Genomic DNA, 26,707 nt, shown 5'->3' with positions numbered 1-26,707 from the left:
CAGGGTCTCAGGGGGGATTATGGGGTCAGTGCAGGAAACAGCCGCCTCCTCCCTTCAATCGGGGGTGGAGGGTTTTCTTTATTGGGGGGAAAAGGGTTAAATGGCTTGAATTGAGCTCATTTCCTCCCAACGGAGAAAAGATCCACTTTCTTTCCCTGTCATCTAAATGGAGAAGAATTGATGTTCTTTGCTTTTATCTTAGTATTTCAATTGTTTACTTTTCTTTCTACAAAGCTGAGTAGGAAAAAAATCCATTATTTGCCTAGTTTTGCTCTGAAGGAGGCTGTGATGTGGCAGCCCCTGGTTGGTGGGTTTTGTCCCTCAGAATAGGGCAGGAAGGGACCAGTTCCGAAGCCTTGGCTAATGGAAGCCTCGGGAGTTACCTAAGGCACATTTTTATTGGCTGCAGGGCCATCTCTACTCCTGTCTTTGAGCTGAGGTCTGCAAGTTGCCTAACTCCTTGTTACTTTTCTCAGCCTTCTAACCACCCAGAATTGTTACCAGCTTTACAACTGCATATTGCCAGACAAACTGCCCAATTACTGGCTTCCTGATTTACTTTCAAGTGTGCGCATGACCTTGCTTTATTGTAGAAAACAGCCCATCACCCCAGCCATGCATACCCAGCTTTTGTGGCTCTTGGTGTTTTCTGTAGGGAATGGGTATCTCTGCCTGTCTCTCTCTGTGTCTCACTGTCTCATCTGTCTTTTGTCTGTCTAGCCATCCTTCTCTCCATGCTCTCCTGCCCAGCTTCACATATTGTGTGAATCCAACCACTTGGGCTGTGGCAGGTAAAGCCAAGCATTGAAGATCCATGCAAAATAAGGCAACTCTAACATGGATCCTGCTGGGGAAATAATCCCCTTTCCTTTCCCTCTCTCCCTGCATGGTGGGGGCCCTGGTGGCCTGAGGGCAGCTCCCTCCTTGGAGGCGGCCAGCAAGCAAACAAACGTGGCTCTCCATCTGGAAGGCACCAACACAGAGCCCCACCTCCAGCTGGTGAGAGCAGAGCAGGCAGCGATGGCTGGGAGGAACGCAAGAACCGAACATTTGGAGCCGCCCTCAGCGGAGTTTGCAAGCGGGCTCAGCGGGGCTCCTTAGCAAGGAGGGGTACCCTGGCCCATTTGTGCCTCTCAGCGTTCACCCTCAAAGACTCCTGTGGGGGGACTGGGAGGGGAAGGTAAGGGGTGGGGCCGGCCAGCGGTGGGAACCCTCAACAGGGAGCCACAGCGGAGGGACAAAAGAGCCAGAGCCAGGGGTTGTCGACAACTGTCCTATACCATTTCAGACGGGTTGCTGTGCATTCTTTTCTTTAAAGCCTCCAGTGTTGGAGCAGCCACAACTTCGGAAGGCCAGTTGTTACACTGATTAATTGTCCTCACTCTTAGGAAGTTTCTCCTTAGTTCCAGGTTGCTTCTCTCCTTGATTTGTTTCCATTGATTGTTTCTTGTCAGGTGCTTTGGAGAATAGGTTGACCTCCTCTTCTTTTTTGACAGCCTCTCAAATACTGGAATAGCAATCATGTCACCCCCAATCCTTCTTTTCTCTACCTTAGACTAACCATTTTTGTCAAAGAACGAAATAAGATTGCTTTGGCATGATCTCTTTTTAACAAACCCATAATGGCTTTTAATTATAACTTTGCTTCTAGATGTTAGCAGATCTGTGTTTTTATTATCTTTTCCAGGATCTTCCCAGATATTGAGTTTGGGCTGATTGGTTTGTAGTTTCCATGGTCTCTTTTTTTCCTTCCTTTCTTGAAAATGGGAACCACATCCGCTCTTTTCAGATTCATTGTTGTGTCTTTGGTCTCCATGTGCAGGAGAAGAATTTCTGCTGCATCTTTGATTTTTGCTTCAGGGAAATAACATACCTGCCTAGATTGACTATCTGCTCTGTTTGGCCTCTTTTTTAGAAACTATTGAAGGCTGCTCTTCCATCGGTCTTCCTCTTTAGGTTCATATATAGGGTCAATTTTTTGAAATGGAACCTGTTTGTTCCCTATTGTGTTCAAACTGCATTGCTGGCCCCAATCAATGTATTTGCATCCTCCCTAAACTATAAAGCAACAATAGGAAGCCAATCTTGGAGGGAGACATATTCAATTTGTGCTGGCCCAAAGAACAGTGTCCATGAATACCTACATGGGTTGTACTCTGTACACAAGTAGATCTACCTGGCACATATAAATCCTATGGGGGCTCTTTGCAGTTCGTCTCACTTCATGTAGCATCACCGTCCCGAACACAGGGCAAAAAGGAAAAGGCAGGGATCATCCCCAGTTCAGGCAGACAAATGCCTGCAGGGAGTCTGTCAGCCATCCCTCTCATCATGCTAAGAAAAGGGAAGGGAAGGGAAGGCCAGCTCCACAGGGGGGATCCCAGCATTGCTTTGATTCTGGGGGAGGGAATATATTCTTCCAGCTATTATTTCAGCTATTTGGAGAGCCAAAGAAACTAAATCTTCCTCTCTCCTTTTCTTCTTTTATCTTCATCCTGCAGGTGCCACCAAGAAACCCTTTGGACAAAGTTCTGCTTGCAGGACCCAATCTGGGTCACTCACCGGGACCAGAGGTTTCATCTTCTCAGTTTTTGGATTCATGCTGGAGCCCATCCTCCTGCCCATCTTCCAACCTTTTGGCCAAAGTTCTGCTTGTTCGAGTTTCCCATGATGGAAAGCCCTGGAAGTGAGCAGCCCCTGGAAACTACGCAGAGGGGGGAACACTTTGTCCAAAGGTCTCCTCAGAGGAATCAGGAGAAACTCTCCAGATGCTCCGAGTGTGGGAAATCCTTTGCTCACCGGTCCCTCCTTTTGATCCACCGGACGCTGCATAAGGGGAATGGATCCCACCTGTGTTTCCTTTGTGGGAACTCCTTTCCTGGACTGTGGAGCTTTGCCAAACATCTCCGGAGCCACCCTGGACTGAAGCCTTACAAATGCGGAGAGTGTGGGGAGCGTTTTGCTAAAGGCTCAGACCTTGGAGCCCATCAGCGAATCCACCAGGGAAAGAGATCTCAGGAATCCTGGAAGCGCTGGGGAAGATTTCCTGAGAGATGGCGTCTTTCTAGGCCTCAGAACAGCCCGACTGAAGAGAAGCCCTGCAAGTGTGTGCAATGTGGGCTGTGCTTTCCCCAAAACTCACAGCTACTTAAACATCAGCAAATCCACACCAGAGGGAAACCTTATCAATGTCTGGAGTGTGGGAAATCTTTCCGTTATAAACAATTATTTAGAAAACATGAGAAAAGTCACACAAGGCAGAGTCCTTATAAATGCTTAGAGTGTGGGAAATTTTTCACTCGGAGCTCAACTCTTTGCAAACACAATAAAACACACACAAAGAAGCAAAGCAAAACGTGTCTAGAATGTGGGAAGTGTTTTTCCAGCAAATCATGCCTGCTGAAACATCAGAGAATTCACACTGGGGAAAGACCCCATGAGTGTCCAGAATGTGGGAGATGTTTTGGCAGAAAGTCAACCCTAATTCAACATCAGAGACTTCACACTGGGGACAGACCCTATCAATGCCCAGAATGTGAGAAACGATTTGTCAGTTCTTCTAAACTTCGGAGCCACCAAAGGACGCACACGGGAGAAAAACTATATAAATGTAAGGATTGTGATAAATGTTTTTTTTTTAAGGAAGGTCTTTTTCGACATCAGAGTATCCATACAGGGGTGAAGCCCTATATGTGCATCGAGTGTGGAACATTTTTCCGTGCAAAAGAAAACCTCAGAAGGCATGAGAATGTTCACAGAGGGGAAAAAAACTTCAAATGTTTAGAATGTGGGAAAGCATTTACTCATTCATCATCCCTTAGAATGCACTGGCAAACTCATACGGGTGAGAAACTCCACAAATGCTCAGTGTGTGAGAAATCTTTCAGCCGGAAAGGTACACTTGCGATACATCAGAGAATCCACTTAGAGAAGCAATATAAATGTCCAGAGTGTGAGAAAACTTTCCGTTGCAAATATTCTCTTAGAAAACATGAGAGGATTCACAAAGGAGAGAAGCCTTTCAAGCGTGTGCAGAAAAATGAAAAGTGCCCAGAATGTGGGAGATGTTTTGGCAGAAAGGCACACCTAATTCAACATCAGAGTCTTCACACCGGAGAAAGTCCCTATCAGTGCCCAGAATGTGGGAGATGTTTTGGCTATAAGCAACACCTAATTCGACATCAGAAACTTCACACTGGAGAAAGACCCTATCAGTGCCCAGAATGTGAGAAAACATTTGTGGAGTCTGCTGAACTTCGGAGACATCAGAAGGGGCACACAGGAGAGAGGCCCTATAAATGTGGGGAATGTGGAAAAAGTTTTCTCACAGCAACACTGCTTCGGGTTCATCAGAGAATCCACACAGGGGAGAAGCCATACCTGTGTGTGGAGTGTGGGAAAGGTTTTTCCCAAAAACAACACCTTGGAAAGCATCAAAAAATCCATACTCGGGTGAAGCCATAGAGATGCATAGAGTGTGGTAATGTTTTGCTCAAAAGCAAGACATCAGAAAAATCACATTCAGTTTCCAAAATAGGAAAATGGAAGACAAAATAGAATTGATGAGGAAAAGTGATTTAGGAGAAATGATACAAAAGTAAGACATTTGGATATTGTTACAAAAAATACAAATTCAATGTCAAAATAATTCTGAAAAGGGATGGAATCAAATTGAAAAGGATCTAGTAAAATGGGAAAAAAATACAATTGTCATTGATTATAGAAGTTCTATAATTAAAAGCGACTATATTACTAGATTGATGTTTCTATTTTAAACAATACTTATCCGGAGAATGGGTGCATCACATAAACAATGACAGGAAGATATATCTAAGTTTCTATGGCAGGAGAAAAACCAAGAATTTAATTTAAAACTGTTCAAGACCAAAGAGAAAGAGGACAATTAGGATTTCCTAATTAAAAATTGTACTTTGCAGCCTGTTTGCTTTGGATGAAAAAGTGGGTATTGCTGAGAAAAGAGGATTTTAAAATAGAAATGGTATGGCTTTTTTATGGTTCAGCTTCAACAAGGGCCCGGAGGGAGGGGTCCCCCTGGTTGAGATGTGCCCACCAGGCTTCAGAGCGTTCCATCAGCCGAGGGCCCAGGGGAGGGGAGGGGGGGGTGGCGGTTATTATTAAAGAAGGTCTCGGTCCAAAGATTCAATTGAAATAAAATTCAATCTCCAAAGAGCTAAGGTGGCTCGGATTACTTTGTGTTAAAATAAGGCTTTTCGTTTTACTGACGAAGTAAACTTCTAAAACAACATACACACAAACTTTGCAAAGGTGATTGAAACATGCAGCCCTAGGCCCCTTTATGGCAGGGCAATCTTCTTAGCTAGCCCAAGAATTGTCTTTCTCTTTCTGTCCTTTTACTGCCAAAGATGATTCAAACATGCAACCCCTGGGCCTCTTTATGGCAGGGCAATCTTCTTAGCTAGCACAAGAATTGTCTTTCTCTTTCTGTCTTTTACCGCTGAGCAGAATACTTCACTCAAAGAGAAGGAAAGCAAGTTTTGTCACTTTCGTGGCTAAGCAAAGGTCTCAATTAGATGCAAACAAAGTCCTTTTATAAGTTGTGTGCAGAGAAGAGATGCATTTTCACTCAAACAGAATGTCCATCAATGCTCCGAAAGAAAGGGAGGGGGTCAGGCATCTACATCCTTTTACTGTTCTGTTTCCCCAGGCATCTGGCTCCACTGGGAACAGGCAGATAAACTCTAGCAAACAGGTTTTCATGCAGATTATATTTATTTGGGAATCCTTGAACACATAAGACTTACAATCATAGTGAGTCCAGGTGAGGTGCATCCATATTTCATAATCTGTCCCATTTCCTAGCATAAAAGGATGGTAGTTCTGACTCCCTGTTCAGAAAGCATGTTCTCTCTTCTGAGGTAATTCAACATATGGCCAGGTCTTTGTCCTAAAATCCCGGCAGAGCACCTCAGTGGCCAATCAGACACATAGATAAGGTCACATGTCATGGACTACATTTCCCATAATGCAATCTCTCACTACATCTCCCACAATGCAATCTCTTAAGGAGACAGCTCTTAATTCTTAAGGTAACTAACTCACCACAACTCACTATCTGTAACAGCACACCGGGGACCACGACGACCTTGTCTTCCGCCTCTGCCTCTGCCTCCTCTGGAATCTGTTCCTCTGGGCTGGTACGAGACGGGAGCTGGAACTCGTTGGGGACAATCCCGGGTGGCATGTCCCACACGATCACAGATGTAGCATCTTGGCATCCTTGGAACGAAGGCTCTTCCTCGGAAGGGACGCCTCGCTGGAGCTCTTGATGCAGGTGGTCCTCTCAAATGTGGCGTGGCTAACATGAGTGCTTCTTCTTCAATTAAAAGTTTGCACACATGGTCCACTGTGCGTTGAGCAATAGGCACTTGGTTAATTTTTGTAATGGCATCTTTCCATTCATAATTCAATGAGTTAATAATAATGCTGATCATTTGAATATCATCAATATTATAGCCTCTTTCTCAATTCTGTTCTGATTCCTTTCAGTTTGGTTAAATGTCCTCCAATTCGTTCACCAGGTTTCAATCTCGAACCATGGAACTCAGACATGAGTAAACATGAAGATTCAATTGAAACCGGCCTGTAGCAATTTTCCAATTGGGCCCAAATTTGTTGGGCTGTAGCATTAGGCGGAAAGGTGACCTGCAGTTCAGTATCCATGGACATCAATAATGTTGTGCAAGCTCTAGTCTCTAAGTCTCTTATTGCAGGAGTCCATGGCTGAGCAGGAGGATTAAAAATCATACAGTGAGTGCCTTCTCTGCGAAGTAACAATCCAATCTCACTGACCCAGGCCTTATAATTCTGTCCTGACATCTTTAATTTGGACTCACCAGCTAGTGGAGCAACAGAAAATGCCTGGTGAGGAACATGCATTTGGTACGCTGGCTGTGCCGGTAAAAATGCTGGCTGCGGCTGCTGCACTGGAATCTGCTGTACTCCAGCTGCCATTTGTGCTTGAGCTTGGGGCTGTTGCATTTGAGCTGCAATATTAGCATGACCTGCTGGAGACGCAGTCATTTGCCTTTGCTGCATTAAGCTTTGTTGTATTCCATCTAAAAGGACACCAGCACCACCAGGGGGTGCTGAAGTTTGGGCCTGTGGAGACACTTGTGGCATTGCAGCCTGAATATCTGAATGAGTTAAGGACATGTTTGCTAAAGTCTGCTGCAATACTTTAAAATGTCCATGTAGACTGCGTTGCCTTTCAGCTTTCTCTAGTAAATTACTTTCGCCAAAGATGGTGCTGCACCTTTAGTTTCGGGCAGCTCAGATAATTTCTGTGCCTTCGTGGCATATGTAATCTCAGAAGGGAGGACTTTGTGTGACGTGTGCACTGCTCTCTGTTCTGATTGGCCTGACACAAAATCCACCAGGGGGAGTGTCTTTGGCTCTGAAGGAGAAGCCAAAATGGCGCTTTTAGAGAATTTTAAGTCACGAGGCTTGCTCTCTCCTTGCTCAAGCATAAATAAATCCATTTTTGCCTGGGATAGCTCATGTTCATAAAATTTTATACAGTCATGATAGGCTTTTATAGCCAGCTCATCCAGGGTGAGCTCAAGGGTGCGAGGAGAATGATGAATTATTTCTCTCTCTGCGTGGGAGGAGATATGCTCGGCAGTTTGTGAAAACTTTGGCCTTGCACCAAGCGTTACAAATTCAGAAGGTTCTGGGAGGACTATTTTAGAGCTTGCAAATTCAGAAGAAAACGCTACTGACCTTAGTTGTAGCTCGTTATCTTCAAAAGCAATTTTTCTGTTATCTCCGTCCGTTTCTTCTCCCACTGCTTCTTGTTCCAGGCGTGTGGCTGAAGCAAGGGGCTGGAAGTCTGAAAACCTTTTTCCTGCCTCCTCTTCGTTGGAAAGATCAATCAAATCATTTACGAAGAGTAGTTTTAGTTTCATTTTTCCTTTTTTCTTATTTTTCGGCATCTTAGCAGACAGATTAATTAGCGTTCCTCAGTCGCAAAAAATAATCATCTAGCTAATTAGCCTAGAGGTTTTATCAAAGTAACAAGCAAGGAAAAAGCCATAAGTTTAACCGTCCATCTGCTCCGTCTCAAACCATCCTCTGCTACCAGGTGTCAGGGTGATGATTAATCCCATCCTGGGATAATCGCACCTTAATTGAGGGGATGGTTCGAGACCTTTCCTTGCGAGCAATACTTTAAGAAAACAAACCCGAAGACATATCTTCTAAGAAAACTCATTTATTTGTTATAAAGAAAAATAAAACATCTCACTATCTAATATAATTACATCTTGGCAACGAGGTCTCCTGCCGGACTTCTCTGGCAGGAGAACAAAGGAAGAAGAGTGTGTGAAGGAATGTGGGTGGATGGACATGCGCGGTAGCATCAGAGATAAGGACTTGGCAATCTACGGTGAGTCTTAGAGTTCAAAAATAATAGAGCTGGTAAATATAAAAACGCAGTGACACTCTCGCCCCTTCTGTTCAACATTTATTTGAAGCCGCTGGGTGAGATCATCCGTGGCTTTGGGGTGAAGTACCATCAGTACGCTGACGACATCCAGCTGTACATTTCCACCCCAGGCCACTCCAATGATGCCCTTGAAGTGATGTCCCAGTGCCTGGAGGCTGTGCGGATCTGGATGGGGAGGAACAGGCTCAAGCTCAACCCTTCCAAGACTGAGTTGCTGTGGTTCCCGGCATCCCGATATAGTCAGTTGACTCCATCACTGACTATCGGGGGCGAGTCTTTGGCCCCCTGGAGAGGGCACGCAATCTGGGTGTCCTCCTGGATACGCAGCTGTCTTTAGAGGAACATCTGACGGCTGTAGCCAGGGGGACCTTTTGTCAGGTTTGCCTGATCTGCCAGTTGCGGCCCTTTCTTGATTGGGATTCCCTGTGCACAGTCATTCATGCCCTCATCACCTCGCGCCTGGACTACTGCAACGCTCTCTACATGGGGCTCCCCTTGAGGAGCACCCGGAGGCTTCAACTGGTCCAGAATGCAGCCGCGTGGGTAATTACGGGAGCTGCCTGGCGCTCCCACATAACACCGCTCCTGTGTGAGCTGCACTGGCTCCCAGTGGTCTTCCGGTTGCGCTTCAAGGTGTTGGTCACCACCTTTAAAGCGCTGCATGGCATAGGACCTAGTTATCTTCGAGACCGCCTGCTGCTACCGATGACCTCCCACCGACCTGTGCGCTCCCACAGAGAGGGCCCTCTCGGGGTGCCATCAGCCAAACAATGTAGGCTGGTGACCCCCAGGGGGAGAGCCTTCTCTGTGGGGGCACCTACCCTCTGGAATCAGCTGCCCCTAGAGATAAGGAGAATTGAAGACCTCAGTGCCTTCCGCCGTGCCCTTAAAACTTTCTTTTTCCAGCAAGCCGGGCTGGCTTAACATAACATATTTTTAAACATTTTTAACTGGTTTGTCATTTTAAATTGGGGCCAAATTAATATATATCCTTTTAATTGTTTTTAATGTTTGTATTGTATGTTTTTAGCTGGCTGTACACCGCCCTGAGTCCCTTGGGAGAAGGTGCGGTATATAAATTCGAAATAAATAAATAAACAAACAATGGAAACATAGACAGTGCCCAAAAACAATGTCTCAGCACAAGAAGCATTTGATGGAAAAGAAAGAGTAGACCACAATAAATGGATACAGTGTAATATCCTGATGTCTTATACTTTTTGTCTCCTTTCCTTGAATTGCTTTTCCCCATCAATTTGTCAATACAGATAGTCGACTCAAAAAACAGCTCATTTAATGACCGTTTGGAGTTACAGTGGCACTGAAAAAAGTGACTTATGACCATTTCTCAGCATCCCCATGGTCACATGATCAAAATTCAGTTCCTTGACTACTGACTCACATTTCTGACGGTTGCAGTGCTCCAGGGTCACCTGATCCCCTTTTACAACCTTTTCACAAGCAAAGTTAAGGGAGAAGCCAGATTCACTTAACAACCGTGTTACTAATTTAACATCTGCAGTGAACCACTGTGGCAAGAAAGGTCGTAAATTGTGGAAAACTCACTTAACAAATATTGCACTTAACAACAGAGATTTTGGGCTCAATTGTGGTCGTAAGAAGAGGACTACCTATAGATGACAAACTGAGAGTTGTTAGAACAGGAACACGGAGAATACGACTGAGCTGTCTCTAAATACTACAATTTGTTTTTTTGCTTTGTTATAGAGCCTCCGATTACGATCTCACTGATAGGAATAAGTTAATTGTACTACTAACGTGGGCAGATTCCTGCCTGCACCCCCTTTTCTTTCTTGGTGGTCTTAATTTGCCTCTTATTAATTGGACCCTAAACGAATGTATAACTGAACCTGTACATGTAACCATTTACAATGCTGTTATGATTCTGGGGCTGGACCAGTTGGTAACAGACATCCCTAGGCTCAACAATTGCTTAGATCTCATCTTCTGTAATACTTAAATTCAATTTATGGTTTATAAGTTAAAGAACCATTTTCCAACAGCGATCGCAGCATGATAGATTTTTGTCTCAATTTGTGTCCTTGCAAACAGGGTCATAATGACGGCACTTCAAATTATAACTTTAAAAAAGCCAACTATAATCTCATAGCTGCCGACCTCACATCCCTTGATTGGCACCTTCTGTTCACAGGTTGTAAAACTGCAGGTGACTATTATGACATTTTTTTACTCTGTACCAATAGAATCATTAATCTATACGTACCAAAAATGACCTCTGAAGCTAAAAGAAGCAAATTACCAGTAGCAATAAGTAAGTTTCAATCGAAGAAAAAAAATCTCTTCGGTGAGAAAACAAAACTGGCCCTGTACCTAACTTTAAAAGCCACTACGAAGCCTTATGCTGCCAGATAAAGGGTGAATGTTCCAACCACTATTGCAGACAGAAGGAAGTGCTGTTAAAACTCGAAGTCCACCAGAGCCTTCTATAATTTTGTTAACACAAAACTTAAAGACTCGAAAACGATCCCACCGTTAAAAGGGTCTAAAGGGGACGACTGTAAAGATGAGGCCAACCTTTTCAATAGGTTCTCCAGTTCAGTCTTTGTTGACAGCAATGGCCACTGTCCCTCACTTCTAGGTCGCACCATAACCAATTGTAGCAATTTGCTTTACATTGATTTTACAGTAGATAATGTTGAAATGGCACTACAAAACCTAAAGTAGGCGTCTGCAACCTTAAATACTCAGAGAGCCATTTGGACCAGTGGTGAAATTTGTTAAATTTGTTACTACTGGTTCTATGGGCGTAGCTTGGTGGTGGTGGGGAATGTGACTGGGTGGGCTTGGCCAACTTTTTTCTTTTAACTTTTAAAACCATTTTTTCTACAACCTCTTCGGCTGAAGAGGTGGTAAAAAAAATGCTTTTAAAAGCCTCTGACTATTGTCAGAGGCTTTTTTTTTTCTTTTAACTTTTAAAAGCATTTTTTCTACAATCTCTTCGGCTGAAGAGGTGGTAAAAAAAATGCTTTTAAAAACCTCTGACTATTGTCAGAGGCTTTTTTTTTTTTTTTTACTTTTAAAAGCATTTTTTCGCCCAAGAGGTTGTAGAAAAAATGCTTTTAAAAATAAAAAAAGAAGCCTCTGATGATCGCGCAGCTCAGCTGGGCATGGGGGGAGGGGGCAGGGATTTTTGCTACCAGTTCTCCGAACCATCCGCCGCTATCGCTACCGGATCAGGCGATCCAGTCCGAACCGGGAGCATTTCACCCCTGATTTGGACCCGTTTCCCACAGAAAACACCGGGAGCCACAAAACCTTGGTGAGCATGGCCAACTCGATGTCACTCACTTCCACCAGTCACATGACTCCTCCTAGCCACGCCTAGCCAGCCGGTCATTAGGGCAGAAAATCAGTTGTTAAAAAATACCAGGAACCACAAAATCCTTTTGACATATCTCTCTCCGCCCTCCCTCCCTCTCCCACCCACTCTCCCTCTCTCTGTATCTCTCTTATGTCTCTCTTTCTCTCTCCCCCTCTCTCTGTATGTTTCTTTCTGTGCCCTGGACATTTCTCCATCCTCCACTGTCACCCTTACCTTCTCAGGCCAGGCAAGGAGTGGTTGGGAGGGGAGGGTGAGGGGCGGGACCAGCCAGTGGTGGGATCACCTGACAGGGAGCCACAACAGTGGGTCCAAAGAGCTGCATGCCGCTCTGGAGCCGCAGGTTGCTGACCCCTGACCTAAAGCCATCTCTATCTACTGGCCCCGATGGACTATGTGCCTACTTCTTGAAAAAGCTTGCTACTGCCCCTAGCTGAGCCACTATGCACAATCTATGAGGTATCTTTTCAAGCCAGCTCCCTGCCCACCTATGGTCACTAGCCATGATTATACCAATCTTTAAAAAGGGGGACCCTAGTCTAGTCGAAAATTACAGAGCAATCTCCCTGTGTTGCATCACCTGTAAAGTCACGGAATCAATTATAAATCAATCCATCACCCGCCACCTAGAGACAAACAACCTGCTATCTGACAAGCAGTTTGGTTTTAGAAAAAAAATTGTCCTGTAATCTGCAACTCCTACACTGTAAAAACATCTGGGCTACACATCTTGATTAAGGTACAGCAGTAGATGTAGTCTATATATATAAAAGTGAAAACCACTCATGCTGTAATCACGAAATCTCCAGAACCGTAAAGCCTACACACTTGAAATTTGGCACGTATGTTCCTCTTGGCATCTAGGTGCTCACTAAGAAAGGATTTTTCGAAATGACTATCAGATCATTAGTATTTCCTATATTATTATAACACGCTCTGATGCTAATTAGTTAGACATTCTACTCCCCCTCCCAACATGAAAATAACTCTAGAGAGAACGGGATAGCATAGGACAGGCTTCTGTGGGGCAAGCCTGAGGGAGAGAAGGGGATAGGAAGCCTGAGGGAGAGAAGGGGCTAGAAAGCCTGAGGGAGAGAAGGATATAGGATAGGAGACATTTCTATGGGTCAAGGCTGAGGGAGAGAAGGGGATAGGATAGGGGAAGCTTCTGTAGGACAAGGCTGAGGGAGAGAAGGGGATAGGATAGGGGAAGCTTCTGTGGGGCAAGGCTGAGGGAGAGAAGGGGATAGGATAGGAGATGTTTCTGTGGGGCAAGGCTGAGGGAGAGAAGGGGGTAGGATAGGAGATGTTTCTGTGGGGCTGAGGGAGAGAAGGGGATAGGATAGGGGAAGCTTCTGTGGGGCAAGGCTGAGGGAAAGAAGGGGATAGGATAGGGGAAGCTTCTGTGGGGCAAGGCTGAGGGAGAGAAGGGGATAGGATAGGGGAAGCTTCTGTGGGGCAAGGCTGAGGGAGAGAAGGGGATAGGATAGGGGAAGCTTCTGTGGGGCAAGGCTGAGGGAGAGAAGGGGATAGGATAGGAGACGTTTCTGTGGGGCAAGGCTGAGGGAGAGAAGGGGGTAGGATAGGAGATGTTTCTGTGGGGCTGAGGGAAAGAAGGGGATAGGATAGGGGAAGCTTCTGTGGGGCAAGGCTGAGGGAGAGAAGGATATAGGATAGGAGACATTTCTATAGGTCAAGGCTGAGGGAGAGAAGGGGATAGGATAGGGGAAGCTTCTGTGGGGCAAGGCTGAGGGAGAGAAGGGGATAGGATAGGGGAAGCTTCTGTGGGGCAAGGCTGAGGGAGAGAAGGGGATAGGATAGGGGAAGCTTCTGTGGGGCAAGGCTGAGGGAAAGAAGGGGATAGGATAGGGGAAGCTTCTGTGGGGCAAGGCTGAGGGAGAGAAGGGGATAGGATAGGGGAAGCTTCTGTGGGGCAAGGCTGAGGGAGAGAAGGGGATAGGATAGGAGACGTTTCTGTGGGGCAAGGCTGAGGGAGAGAAGGGGGTAGGATAGGAGATGTTTCTGTGGGGCTGAGGGAAAGAAGGGGATAGGATAGGGGAAGCTTCTGTGGGGCAAGGCTGAGGGAGAGAAGGATATAGGATAGGAGACATTTCTATAGGTCAAGGCTGAGGGAGAGAAGGGGATAGGATAGGGGAAGCTTCTGTGGGGCAAGGCTGAGGGAGAGAAGGGGATAGGATAGGGGAAGCTTCTGTGGGGCAAGGCTGAGGGAGAGAAGGATATAGGATAGGGGAGCTTCTGTGGGGCAAGGCTGAGGGAGAGAAGGGGGTAGGATAGGAGATGTTTCTGTGGGGCAAGGCTGAGGGAGAGAAGGGGATAGGATAGGGGAAGCTTCTGTAGGACAAGGCTGAGGGAGAGAAGGGGATAGGATAGGGGAAGCTTCTGTAGGACAAGGCTGAGGGAGAGAAGGGGATAGGATGGGGGAAGCTTCTGTGGGGCAAGGCTGAGGGAGAGAAGGGGATAGGATAGGAGACATTTCTATGGGTCAAGGCTGAGGGAGAGAAGGGGGTAGGATAGGAGATGATTCTGTGGGGCTGAGGGAGAGAAGGGGATAGGATAGGGGAAGCTTCTGTGGGGCAAGGCTGAGGGAGAGAAGGATATAGGATAGGAGACATTTCTATGGGTCAAGGCTGAGGGAGAGAAGGGGGTAGGATAGAAGATGTTTCTGTGGGGCTGAGGGAGAGAAGGGGATAGGATAGGGGAAGCTTCTGTGGGGCAAGGCTGAGGGAGAGAAGGGGATAGGATAGGAGACATTTCTATGGGTCAAGGCTGAGGGAGAGAAGGGGGTAGGATAGGAGACATTTCTATGGGTCAAGGCTGAGGGAGAGAACGGGATAGGATAGGGGAAGCTTCTGTGGGGCAAGGCTGAGGGAGAGAAGGGGATAGGATAGGGGAAGCTTCTGTGGGGCAGCGCTGAGGGAGAGAAGGATATAGGATAGGGGAAGCTTCTGTGGGGCAAGGCTGAGGGAGAGAAGGGGATAGGATAGGAGACATTTCTATGGGTCAAGGCTGAGGGAGAGAAGGATATAGGATAGGAGACATTTCTATAGGTCAAGGCTGAGGGAGAGAACGGGATAGGATAGGGGAAGCTTCTGTGGGGCAAGGCTGAGGGAGAGAAGGGGATAGGATAGGGGAAGCTTCTGTGGGGCAGCGCTGAGGGAGAGAAGGATATAGGATAGGGGAAGCTTCTGTGGGGCAAGGCTGAGGGAGAGAAGGGGATAGGATAGGGGAAGCTTCTGTGGGGCAAGGCTGAGGGAGAGAAGGGGATAGGAGACGTTTCTGTGGGGCAAGGCTGAGGGAGAGAAGGGGGTAGGATAGGAGATGTTTCTGTGGGGCTGAGGGAAAGAAGGGGATAGGATAGGGGAAGCTTCTGTGGGGCAAGGCTGAGGGAGAGAAGGATATAGGATAGGAGACATTTCTATAGGTCAAGGCTGAGGGAGAGAAGGGGATAGGATAGGGGAAGCTTCTGTGGGGCAAGGCTGAGGGAGAGAAGGGGATAGGATAGGGGAAGCTTCTGTGGGGCAAGGCTGAGGGAGAGAAGGATATAGGATAGGGGAGCTTCTGTGGGGCAAGGCTGAGGGAGAGAAGGGGGTAGGATAGGAGATGTTTCTGTGGGGCAAGGCTGAGGGAGAGAAGGGGATAGGATAGGGGAAGCTTCTGTAGGACAAGGCTGAGGGAGAGAAGGGGATAGGATAGGGGAAGCTTCTGTAGGACAAGGCTGAGGGAGAGAAGGGGATAGGATAGGGGAAGCTTCTGTGGGGCAAGGCTGAGGGAGAGAAGGGGATAGGATAGGAGACATTTCTATGGGTCAAGGCTGAGGGAGAGAAGGGGGTAGGATAGGAGATGATTCTGTGGGGCTGAGGGAGAGAAGGGGATAGGATAGGGGAAGCTTCTGTAGGGCAAGGCTGAGGGAGAGAAGGATATAGGATAGGAGACATTTCTATGGGTCAAGGCTGAGGGAGAGAAGGGGGTAGGATAGAAGATGTTTCTGTGGGGCTGAGGGAGAGAAGGGGATAGGATAGGGGAAGCTTCTGTGGGGCAAGGCTGAGGGAGAGAAGGATATAGGATAGGGGAAGCTTCTGTGGGGCAAGGCTGAGGGAGAGAAGGATATAGGATAGGGGAGCTTCTGTGGGGCAAGGCTGAGGGAGAGAAGGGGGTAGGATAGGAGATGTTTCTGTGGGGCAAGGCTGAGGGAGAGAAGGGGATAGGATAGGGGAAGCTTCTGTAGGACAAGGCTGAGGGAGAGAAGGGGATAGGATAGGGGAGCTTCTGTGGGGCAAGGCTGAGGGAGAGAAGGGGATAGGATAGGGGAAGCTTCTGTGGGGCAAGGCTGAGGGAGAGAAGGGGATAGGATAGGGGAGCTTCTGTGGGGCAAGGCTGAGGGAGAGAAGGGGATAGGATAGGGGACCTTCTGTGGGGCAAGGCTGAGGGAGAGAAGGGGATAGGATAGGGGAGCTTCTGTGGGGCAAGGCTGAGGGAGAGAAGGGGATAGGATAGGGGAGCTTCTGTGGGGCAAGGCTGAGGGAGAGAAGGGGATAGGATAGGGGAAGCTTCTGTGGGGCAAGGCTGAGGGAGAGAAGGGGATAGGAAAGGGGAGCTTCTGTGGGGCAAGGCTGAGGGAGAGAAGGGGATAGGATAGGGGAAGCTTCTGTGGGGCAAGGCTGAGGGAGAGAAGGGGATAGGATAGGGGAGCTTCTGTGGGGCAAGGCTGAGGGAGAGAGAGAGAAGGGGATAGGATAGGGGAAGCTTCTGTGGGGCAAGGCTGAGGGAGAGAAGGGGATAGGATAGGGGAAGCTTCTGTGGGGCAAGGCTGAGGGAGAGAAGGGGATAGGAAAGGGGAGCTTCTGTGGGGCAAGGCTGAGGGAGAGAAGGGGATAGGATAGGGGAAGCTTCTGTGGGGCAAGGCTGAGGGAGAGAAGGGGATAGGATAGGGGAGCTTCTGTGGGGCAAGGCTGAGGGAGAGAGAGAGAAGGGGATAGGATAGGGGAGCTTCTGTGGGGCAAGGCTGAGGGAGAGAAGGGGATAGGATAGGGGAAGCTTCTGTGGGGCAAGGCTGAGGGAGAGAAGGGGATAGGAAAGGGGAGCTTCTGTGGGGCAAGGCTGAGGGAGAGAAGGGGATAGGATAGGGGAAGCTTCTGTGGGGCAAGGCTGAGGGAGAGAAGGGGATAGGATAGGGGAGCTTCTGTGGGGCAAGGCTGAGGGAGAGAGAGAGAAGGGGATAGGATAGGGGAAGCTTCTGTGGGGCAAGGCTGAGGGAGAGAAGGGGATAGGATAGGGGAAGCTTCTGTAGGGCAAGGCTGAGGGAGAGAAGGGGATAGGAAAGGGGAGCTTCTGTGGGGCAAGGCTGAGGGAGAGAAGGGGATAGGAAAGGGGAGCTTCTGTGGGGCAAGGCTGAGGGAGAGAAGGGGATAGGATAGGGGAAGCTTCTGTGGGGCAAGGCTGAGGGAGAGAAGGGGATAGGATAGGGGAGCTTCTGTGGGGCAAGGCTGAGGGAGAGAGAGAGAAGGGGATAGGATAGGGGAAGCTTCTGTGGGGCAAGGCTGAGGGAGAGAAGGGGATAGGATAGGGGAAGCTTCTGTGGGGCAAGGCTGAGGGAGAGAAGGGGATAGGATAGGGGAAGCTTCTGTAGGGCAAGGCTGAGGGAGAGAAGGGGGTAGAATAGGAGATGTTTCTATAGGTCAAGGCTGAGGGAGAGAAGGGGATAGGATAGGGGAAGCTTCTGTGGGGCAAGGCTGAGGGAGAGAAGGGGAGAGGCCGATTGTAACTACTCATTATGTTTCAAGCTAAAAATGTCAATTTATCAAGACAATCACATTGTTTCGTAGCGAAGCATGGGTATCCAGCTAGTTTACATAGAATTTTTAAAAGACTTTGTTTCAGTGGTGCACAACAAACTACTGTCAAAACTAAGTTCTTACGGCATGTCCGGATACCTGCACAAGTGGATAGCTGCGTTCCTGTCCATCAGGCAAGAAATAGTCAAAATAGGGAGGGCTCTATCAAATCCGGCATCAGTTAACAGGGGTGTCCCCCAAGGCAGGACAGGAAGGCTTGGAGAACAGAAAGGAAAGGAAGGCCTGGAGGAACATTGTCTATGGGGTTGCGATGGGTCGGACATGACTTTGCAACTAACAACCCCCAAGGCAGCATCTTAGGACCCACACTCATTCTGCTTTACATCAACAATCTGTGCAATCAAATTAAAAGCAGCTGTTTCCTCTTTGCTGATGACGTAAAATTATTTAATACCACTGACAATGCTGCCATACTGCAAAGCGACCTCAACTATGTGTCTGGTCGCATAATTGGCAACTCCAAATCTCGATGAATAAATGCTCTGTCCTACACATTGGCAAAAAAAAAATCAGAACACCAAATACAAGTTAGGCAGTACTGATCTTGCAGACGACCGTCACTTTGTCAAGGACCTAGGACTACTCATTTCTAACAATCTCAGACCCAGAGCTCACTGTAACAGCATTGCCAAAAAAACATTAACAGACGTTAACTTAATTTTGCGAAGCTTCTCTTCCGGTAACATTGTATTGTTAACTAGAGCAGTGGTCCCCAACCCCCGGTCCGCGGACCGGTGCCGGGCCGTGGAATACCTGGCACCGGGCCGCGCAGCGGCCGGGGACATGAACGCTGCAGCGCAAAGGCTCCTGGGCCGTGCACAAAAGCTCCTGGGCCGTGCACAATGGGCCGTACGCAAAAGCTCCTGGGCTGTGCCCCCACCCCTGCGTGCGCTCAGCGGGCCGCGGCGATAAAAAGGTTGGGGACCACTGAACTAGAGCATATAAAACCTTTGCCAGACCAATTATTGAATACCATTCACCTGCTTGGAATCCCTATTGTATATTGGACATTAACACAATCGAGCAGGTCCAGAAGTATTTCATAGGAAGAGTACTGCGCTCCTCTACTCACAATAGAATTCACTATGCCACCAGGCTAGAAATCCTGGGCCTGGACAATCTGGAACTGGAACGACTGTGGTGTGATCTAAGCACTGTACATAAAATTGGCTGCTATAATGTCTTACCTGATCAATGACTTCTTCAGCTTCAATCACAATAATACACGATACAATAATCGATACAAACTCAAGGTAAACTGCTTCAAACTTGACTGCAAAAAATATGATTCCAGCAACAGAGTGGTCAATGCCTGGAATGCCCTACCTGACTCCATTGTTACAGCCTCCAACCCTCACAGCTTCAGCCACAAACTGTCTACTGTGGACCTCACCCCATTCCTAAGAGGTCTGTAAAAGGAGTGTGCATAAGTACACCTGCGTGCCTACCATCCCTGTCTTGCTGCTCCCATTTTACCTGTATTTGCTTCCATTGTTCATGTTTATGTTTATACTTGTACTTGTTTCCTTGTTCATGTTTCACAAACACATTGAACAAACAAATAAATAAATAAATACAAGGTGAATTCAAAAGAATGTGGAGATGTTTTGTTGAAATGTCACAACTAATTTTAATTTCTTTGCAAACCTCCAAGCGTTTCAAACCGTTTATTCATGAAGTGGTTTAAACATTCCAGATTGGGCTAAATTGGGTTCATCCTTGGAATTTTGTACATTTTGTATCACAATACAAATAAGATGTTGAGACTAGTAAGGGTGCAGGGAAGAACAGGAAAGATAAGTAGGGGAGTGGAGGCTACAGCATAAGAGGAAAGGTTGCAGGAACTGATTATGTCTTGTTGAACGAAGAGAAGGAGCAGGAGTGACAGGATGGCAGACTTCCAAAATCTGAGAAGCTGTCACAAAGAAGAGGGGGACAACCTATGCTCCAAAGCACCTGAAGGCAGAACAAGAAGCAATGGCTGGAAAATACTCTAGTCTAGGGGATTATCCAGCCCAGAACTAAGGAGAATTTCCTGAGAGAACCATTAACCAGGGCAACGGCTTCCCTCCAAAAGTGGTGGGTGCTCCATCAGTGGAGGGTTTTCAGAAGAAGTCCCTTGTCTGGGATGGGGTAGTAAGATCACTTGCTAAGGCAGGGGGTTGGGCTAGATGACCTCAGAGCTCCCTCCCAACTCTTCTTCTGAAGGTTTGCTCATTCGGGGCTTGAAAGTTATACAAACCGACCAGTTACCCACAGTCAGCAAACCACCATGAAAGCAAAGCTTATGGGACGGTGTTTCCTGATCCCCCGAAGGGCACAAAAGGGGGAAATTGTAGCCTCTCCCGCGTCCAAGTCCCCCCAAGCTTCTGGGGAAGCAGGGAGCGAGGATCCCCGGTCGCCTCTTCCCAATCCTGGGAGGGGAAGAGAGGGAAGGAAGGGAACGACTCCCGACCTCTCTGGACTCCGCCCGGCCAGGAAAGAGGCGGCTCGCCCAGCGCCCTCCGAGGGGGAAACGGAGGGCGACTCTCGAACCCCGAAACTGCAGCCGCTTCCCTGGGGAGGAGAGGAAAGACTGGCTAGAGCGTCTCCCCCTCTTTCAGGAAAGAAACGGGTCCGGAAAAGGCGGGGAGAAGCCTCCGTGGGGCCTCTCTAGGAACCTCCTGTCATTCTTCCTACCCTCTCTGTGGTTTCCCCACTTGCGGCGTTTTGGGCGAATTCTTGGCTGTCCGTCAAGGCTGCTCCTCGGCCCCGCTCCGGGCAGGTGGGGCTCCCGCTCTCCCTGGGGCTGCCCGGAGGAAGGTCGCCCCGCTGAGTGCCCGCTGAGCCAGGGGTGCCAGGAGGGTCCCGGGTGGAGGCGGGGCTGGACGGGGAGCCTCTGGGCAAAGGGGGGGGGAGAGGAAGCCCCGCCCCACGGAGGGCAAAGGGCGGGGCTTCTCTTTCCAGGGTCTCAGGGGGGATTATGGGGTCCATGCAGGAAACAGCCGCCTCCTCCCTTCAATCGGGGGTGGAGGGTTTTCTTTATTGCTTGAATTGAGCTCATTTCCTCCCAAGGGAGAAAAGATCCACTTTCTTTCCCTGTCACCTAAATGGAGAAGAGTTGATGTTCTTTGCTTTTATGTTACTATTTCAATTCTTTACTTTTCTTTCTGCAAAGCTGAGTAGGAAAAAAATCCATTATTTGCCTAGTTTTGCTCTGAAGGAGGCTGTGATGTGGCAGCCCCTGGTTGGTGGGTTTTGTCCCTCAGAATAGGGCAGGAAGGGACCAGTTCCTAAGCCTTGGCTAATGGAAGCCTCGGGAGTTATCTAAGGCACGTTTTTATTGGCTGCAGGCCATCTCTACTCCTGTCTTTGAGCTGAGGTCTGCAAGTTGCCTAACTCCTTGTTACTTTTCTCAGCCTTCTAACCACCCAGAATTGTTACAAGCTTTACAAGTGCATATTGCCAGACAAACTGCCCAATTACTGGCTTCCTGGTTTACTTTCAAGTGTGCGCATGACCTTGCTTTATTGTAGAAAACAGCCCATCACCCCAGCCATGCATACCCAGCTTTTGTGGCTCCTGGTGATTTCTGAGGGGAATGGGTATCTCTGTCTTTCTGTCTGTCTGTCTGTGTGTGTGTGTGTCTCTCTCTTTCTCTCTCTCTCTCCCTGCATATCTCTATCTTTTTCTCTCTGTCTCTCTTTTTCTCTCTGTCTCTGTCTCTCTCTCTCTTTCTCTGTCTCATCTATCTGTTGCCTGTCTATCTATCCATCTATCCCTCCCTCCCTTCCCCCATCCATCTATCCACGCTCTCCTGCCCAGTTTCACATGTTGTGTGAATCCAACCACTTGGGCTGTGGCAGGTAAAGCCAAGCATTGAAGATCCATGCAAAATAAGGCAACTCCAACCTGGATCCATGGTGGGGGCCCTGGCGGCCTGAGAGCAGCTCCCTCCTTGGAGGCGGCCAGCAAGCAAATAAACGTGGCTCTCCATCTGGAAGGTGGCAGCACAGAGTCCCACTTCTGGCCGGCGAGAGCGGAGCAGGCAGGGCACGCACACCTTCCCTGCCCCCGCCACCATGGCACTGGCAGGGAGGGACGTGTGAACCAGGGGTGGGTTCTACTTACCTTTACTACCAGTTTGCAATGGGGCCACGCATGCGCAGAAGCATTTTGATGACGTCGGTGTCGGTGGGTTGAGCCTCCCGCCAGTTTTATTACCAGTTCTATAGAACCGGTGCGAACCGGGGGCAACCCACCACTGGTGTGAACCAAACATTTGGAGCCTCCCACAGCGGAGTTTGCAAGCGGGCACGGAGGGGCTGCTTAGAAAGGACGGGTACCCTGGCCCATTTGTTTCGCTTCAGCTCGGGTTGGGAACGCAGAAGGCAGAGGAAATCCGTGCCTCTCAGCGTTCAACCCTGAAAGACTCCTTTGGGGGGACTGGGAGGGGAAGGCAAGGGGTGGGACCAGCCAGTGGTGGGATCACCCAACAGGGAGCCACAGCGGAGGGACGAAAGGGCCGTATGCAGCTCTGGATCCTCAGGTTGTCAACACCTGCCCTATACCATTTCAGACGGGTTACTGTCCATTCTTTGCTCCAGTTTTTACGCTGATTAATTGTCCTCGCTGGTAGGACGTTTCTCCGTAATAGAGGTTGCTTCTCTCCTTGATTTGTTTCCATCCATTGTTTCTTGTCCTGCCCTCAAGTGGTTTGGACAATAGGTTGACCTCCTCTTCTTTTTTTGCAGCCCGTCAAATACTCCTATCATGTCACCCCCAATCCTTCTTTTCTCTACCTTAGACTAACCATTCTTGTCAAAGAACGAAATAAGATTCATTTGAAATGATCTGGTTTTAACAAACCCATAATGGCTTTTAATTATAACTTTGCTTCTAGATATTTGCGGATCTGTTTTTTTATTATCTTTTCCTGTATCTTCCCAGGTATTGATGTTAGGCTGATTGGTTTGTAGTTTCCTGGATCTCTTTTTTTTTTTTCTTCCTTTCTTGAAAATGGAAATCACATCCGTTCTTTCAGATTCATTGTTGTATCATTGGTCTCCACATGCAGGAGAAGAAAGGGGTAGTACTCCATGGCTTTGATTATTTCTGCTGCATCTTTGATTTTTGCTTCAGGGAGATAACATACCTGCCTAGATTGACTATCTCCTCTGCAGACTATAGTTTCTCTTCCCCTAAGAATTGAATCGCCTGTCACTGAAACTCACTTTCTTTCCCTAGAAAATTCTGGGATGTTTTCATCCTGTTGCAGAAATGCTGGGTGTGGCCTCTTTTTTAGAAACTATTGAAGGCTGCTCTTTCGTGGGTGACTGCATATTCCCTTCTAGGGGGAGAACATGACAGTGATTGTTCAGTCCCAGAGGGGCTTCATCAGAGTGAAGTAGGATACATTGCTCTCAGTTGTTGTTTTCTTCTAAAAATGATAGGCTTGCATGTGTCCTGGCTGAACCACTGAAAATACTAACAATATATAGAGTTAATTTTTTTAAATGGAACCTGTTTGTTCCCTATTGTGTTCAAACTGCATTGCTGGCCCCAATCAATGTATTTGCATCCTCCCTAAACTATAAAGCAACAATAGCAAGCCAATCTAGGAGGGAGACATAGTCAATCTGTGGTGGCTCAAAGAACAGTGTCCATAAATACCTACATGGGTTGTACTCTGTACACAATTAGATCTACCTGGCACATATAAATCCTATGGGGGTCTTTGCAGTTTGTCTCACGTCATGTAGCATCATAGTCCCAAACACAGGACAAAAGGGAAAAGGCAGGGATCATCTCCAGTTCAGGCAGACAAATGGGGGGCAACAGGGAGTCTGTCAGCCATCCCTCTCATCATGCTAAGAAAAGGGAAGGGAAGGGAAGGCCAGCTCCACAGGGAGGATCCTAGCATTGCTTTGATTCTGGGGGAGGGAATATAGTCTTCCAGCTATTATTTCAGCTATTTGGAGAGCCAAAGAAACTAAATCTTCCTCTCTCCTTCTCTTCTTTAATCTTCATCCTGCAGGTGCCACCAGGAAACCCTTTGGACAAAGTTCTGATTGCAGGATCCAATCTGGGTCAGTCACGGGGACCAGAGGTTTCATCTTCTCAGCTTTCGGACTCATGCTGGAGCCCATCCTCCTGCCCATCTTCCAACCTTTTGGCCAAAGTTCTTCTTGTTAGAGTTTCCTTTGATAGAAAGCCCTGGAAGTGAGCAGCCCCTGGAAACTATGCAGAGGGGGGAACAATGTGGCCAAAACTCCACTCAGAGAAATCAGCGGAGACATTCAAAATGCTCGGCATGCGGGAAATCCTTTGGTCACCGGTCCCTCCTTTTGATCCACCAGAAGCTGCACACAGAGAATGGATCCCACCTGTGTTTTCTATGTGGGAACTCCTTTCCTGGAATGTGGAGCTTTGCCAAACATCTCCGGAGCCACCCTGGACTGAAGCCTTACAAATGCGGAGAGTGTGGGGAGCGTTTTGCTAAAGGCTCGGACCTTGGAGCCCATCAACGAATCCACCAGGTGAAGAGATCCCAGAAATCCTGGAAGCGCTGGGGAAGATTTCCTGAGAGACGGCGTCTTTCTAGGCCTCAGAACAGCCCGACTGAAGAGAAGCCCTGCAAGTGTGTGCAATGTGGGCTGTGCTTTCCCCAAAACTCAGAGCTGCTTAAACATCAGCAAATCCACGCCAGAGGGAAACCCTATCAATGTCTGGAGTGTGGGGAATCTTTCCGTAATAAACAATTATTTAGAAAACATGAGAAAAATCACACAAGGCAGAGTCCTTATAAATGCTTCGTGTGTGGAAAATGTTTCACTCGGAGCTCATCTCTTTGCAAACACAATAAAACACACATAAAGAAGCAAAGCAAAACGTGCCTAGAATGTGGGAAGTGTTTTTCCAGCAAGTCTTGCCTGCTGAAACATCAGAGAATTCACACCGGAGAAAGACCCTATGAGTGCCCAGAATGTGAGAAAAGATTTGTGGAGTCGTCTGAACTTCGAAGACACCAAAGGACGCACACGGGAGAAAAACTATATAAATGTAAGGATTGTGATAAATGTTTTTCCAGAAAGTCTAATCTTTCTGAACATCAGAGTATCCATACAGGGGTGAAGCCCTATATGTGCATCGAGTGTGGAGCATTTTTCCGTACAATACAAATCCTCAGAAATCATGAGAATGTTCACAGAGGGGAAAAAAACTTCAAATGTTTAGAATGTGGGAAAGCATTTGCTCATTCATCAACCCTTAGAATTCACTGCCAAACTCATACGGGTGAGAAACGCCACAAATGCTCAGTGTGTGAGAAATCTTTTACCCGGAAAGGTACACTTGTGATGCATCAGAGAATCCACTTAGAGAAGCAATATAAATGTCCGGAGTGTGAGAAAACTTTCCGTTGCAAATATTCTCTTAGAAAACATGAGAGGATTCACAAAGGAGAGAAGCCTTTCAAGCGTGTGCAGAAAAATGAAAAGTGCCCAGAATGTGGGAGATGTTTTGGCAGAAAGGCACACCTAATTCAACATCAGAGACTTCACACTGGAGAAAGACCCTATCAATGCCCAGAATGTGGCAGAAGTTTTGGCTATAAGCAACACCTAATTCAACATCAGAAACTTCACACTGGAGAAAGTCCCTATCAGTGCCCAGAATGTGGGAGATGTTTTGGCTGTAAGTCACACCTAATTCGACATCAGAAACTTCACACTGGAGAAAGACCCTATCAGTGCCCAGAATGTGAGAAAACATTTGTGGAGTCTGCTGAACTTCGGAGGCATCAGAAGGGGCACACAGGAGAGAGGCCCTATAATTGTGGGGAATGTGGGAAAAGTTTTGTCACAGAAACACGACTACGGGCTCATCAGAGAATCCACACAGGGGAGAAGCCATACCTGTGTGTGGAGTGTGGGAAAGGTTTTTCCCGAAAACAACACCTTGCAAGGCATGAAAAGGTCCATACGCGAGTGAAGCCATAGAGATGCATAGAGTCTGGTAATGTTTTGCTCAAAAGCAAGACATCAGAAAGATCACATTCAGTTTCCAAAATAGGAAAATGGAAGACAAAATAGAATTGATGAGGACAACTGATTTAGGAGAAATGATACAAAAGTAAGACATTTGGATATTGTTACAAAAAATACAAATTCAATGTCAAAATAATTCTGAAAAGGGATGGAATCAAATTGAAAAGGATCTAGTAAAATGGAAAAAAATACAATTGTCATTGATTATAGAAGTTCCATAATTAAAAGTGACTATATTACTGGACTGATGTTTCTGTTTTAAACAATACCTATCTGGACAAGGGGTGCACCAAATAATCAATGACAGGAAGATACATGAGAAAAACCAAGAGTTTAATTTGAAACTGTTCAAGACCAAAGAGAAAGAGGATGATTAGGATCGCTTTGGATGAAAGAGTGGGTGTTGCTGAGAAATAAGAGGATTTTAACACAGGAAGTGTGGGAATCAGGTGCCACAGTATATGTGTAGATCGGCCTAGCTGGTTGGACACGTGTATGGAGCTTGGCACCGAAATAATCTGAGTAGGAAAAAGGCGGGTTCAGCTGGATGATCACTGAAGGGCCCTATTCGTTCTCTCTTTGTTCATAACATAGGCTGTGTTTGCAAGGCAGAGACATCGCCTTGTAGAACATTCCTGAGGACTGAGGTAACCTCTGATAACGGGGAGATTGGCCTCTCGGCTGGCAGAGGAGAGCGAAGCCAAATATGATAACATAGCCAGAGTTAAGTTTTGTTTTTACCTTGAGTATCGCTTTCCTAGAATTCACGTGATTTACTGTAATTTGTAGAATGTGAAACCTATATGGAGAATATATGGATGCTTTTCTTCTTCGTGCATGTAATATGAGATGTGTAGCCATAATAACGCCTTTTGATGACGCTGTATTTTGATTACTAATAAAAGAGATGGCAGGGTTTTGTTCTTTGCTCTCTCATCCCGAGAAACACCTGTCCTTGTGT

The 26,707-nt window shown here is 47.3% G+C and overlaps 2 protein-coding genes across 2 annotated transcripts in view; both read left to right on the top strand.

Moving 5' to 3' along the window:
- Positions 1 to 426: 426 nt before the first annotated feature.
- On the top strand, positions 427 to 26,692 carry LOC132711695 (uncharacterized). Its single transcript, XM_087885257.1, is given in 4 exon segments — positions 427 to 999; positions 2,502 to 4,480; positions 23,053 to 23,105; positions 23,776 to 26,692. Coding segments are annotated over 3 exon segments (3,789 nt in total). The 5' UTR covers positions 427 to 999; positions 2,502 to 2,667; the 3' UTR covers positions 25,699 to 26,692.
- The window catches only part of LOC117658632 (uncharacterized), a 42,739-nt gene continuing 36,454 nt past the window's right edge, over positions 20,423 to 26,707 (top strand). The window contains exon 1 of the mRNA XM_087884302.1: positions 20,423 to 20,483. The gene's annotated coding sequence lies outside the window, so the exon portion shown is untranslated. The remainder of the gene's footprint in view (positions 20,484 to 26,707) is intronic.

The sequence above is a fragment of the Pantherophis guttatus genome, chromosome 2, assembly GCF_059756535.1.
Source record: "Pantherophis guttatus breed Tessera chromosome 2, ASM5975653v1, whole genome shotgun sequence".
NCBI lineage: Eukaryota > Metazoa > Chordata > Lepidosauria > Squamata > Colubridae > Pantherophis > Pantherophis guttatus.
The sequence above is the reverse complement of the archived record's forward strand: the minus strand, read 5'-3'. Positions and strand labels throughout refer to the sequence as shown.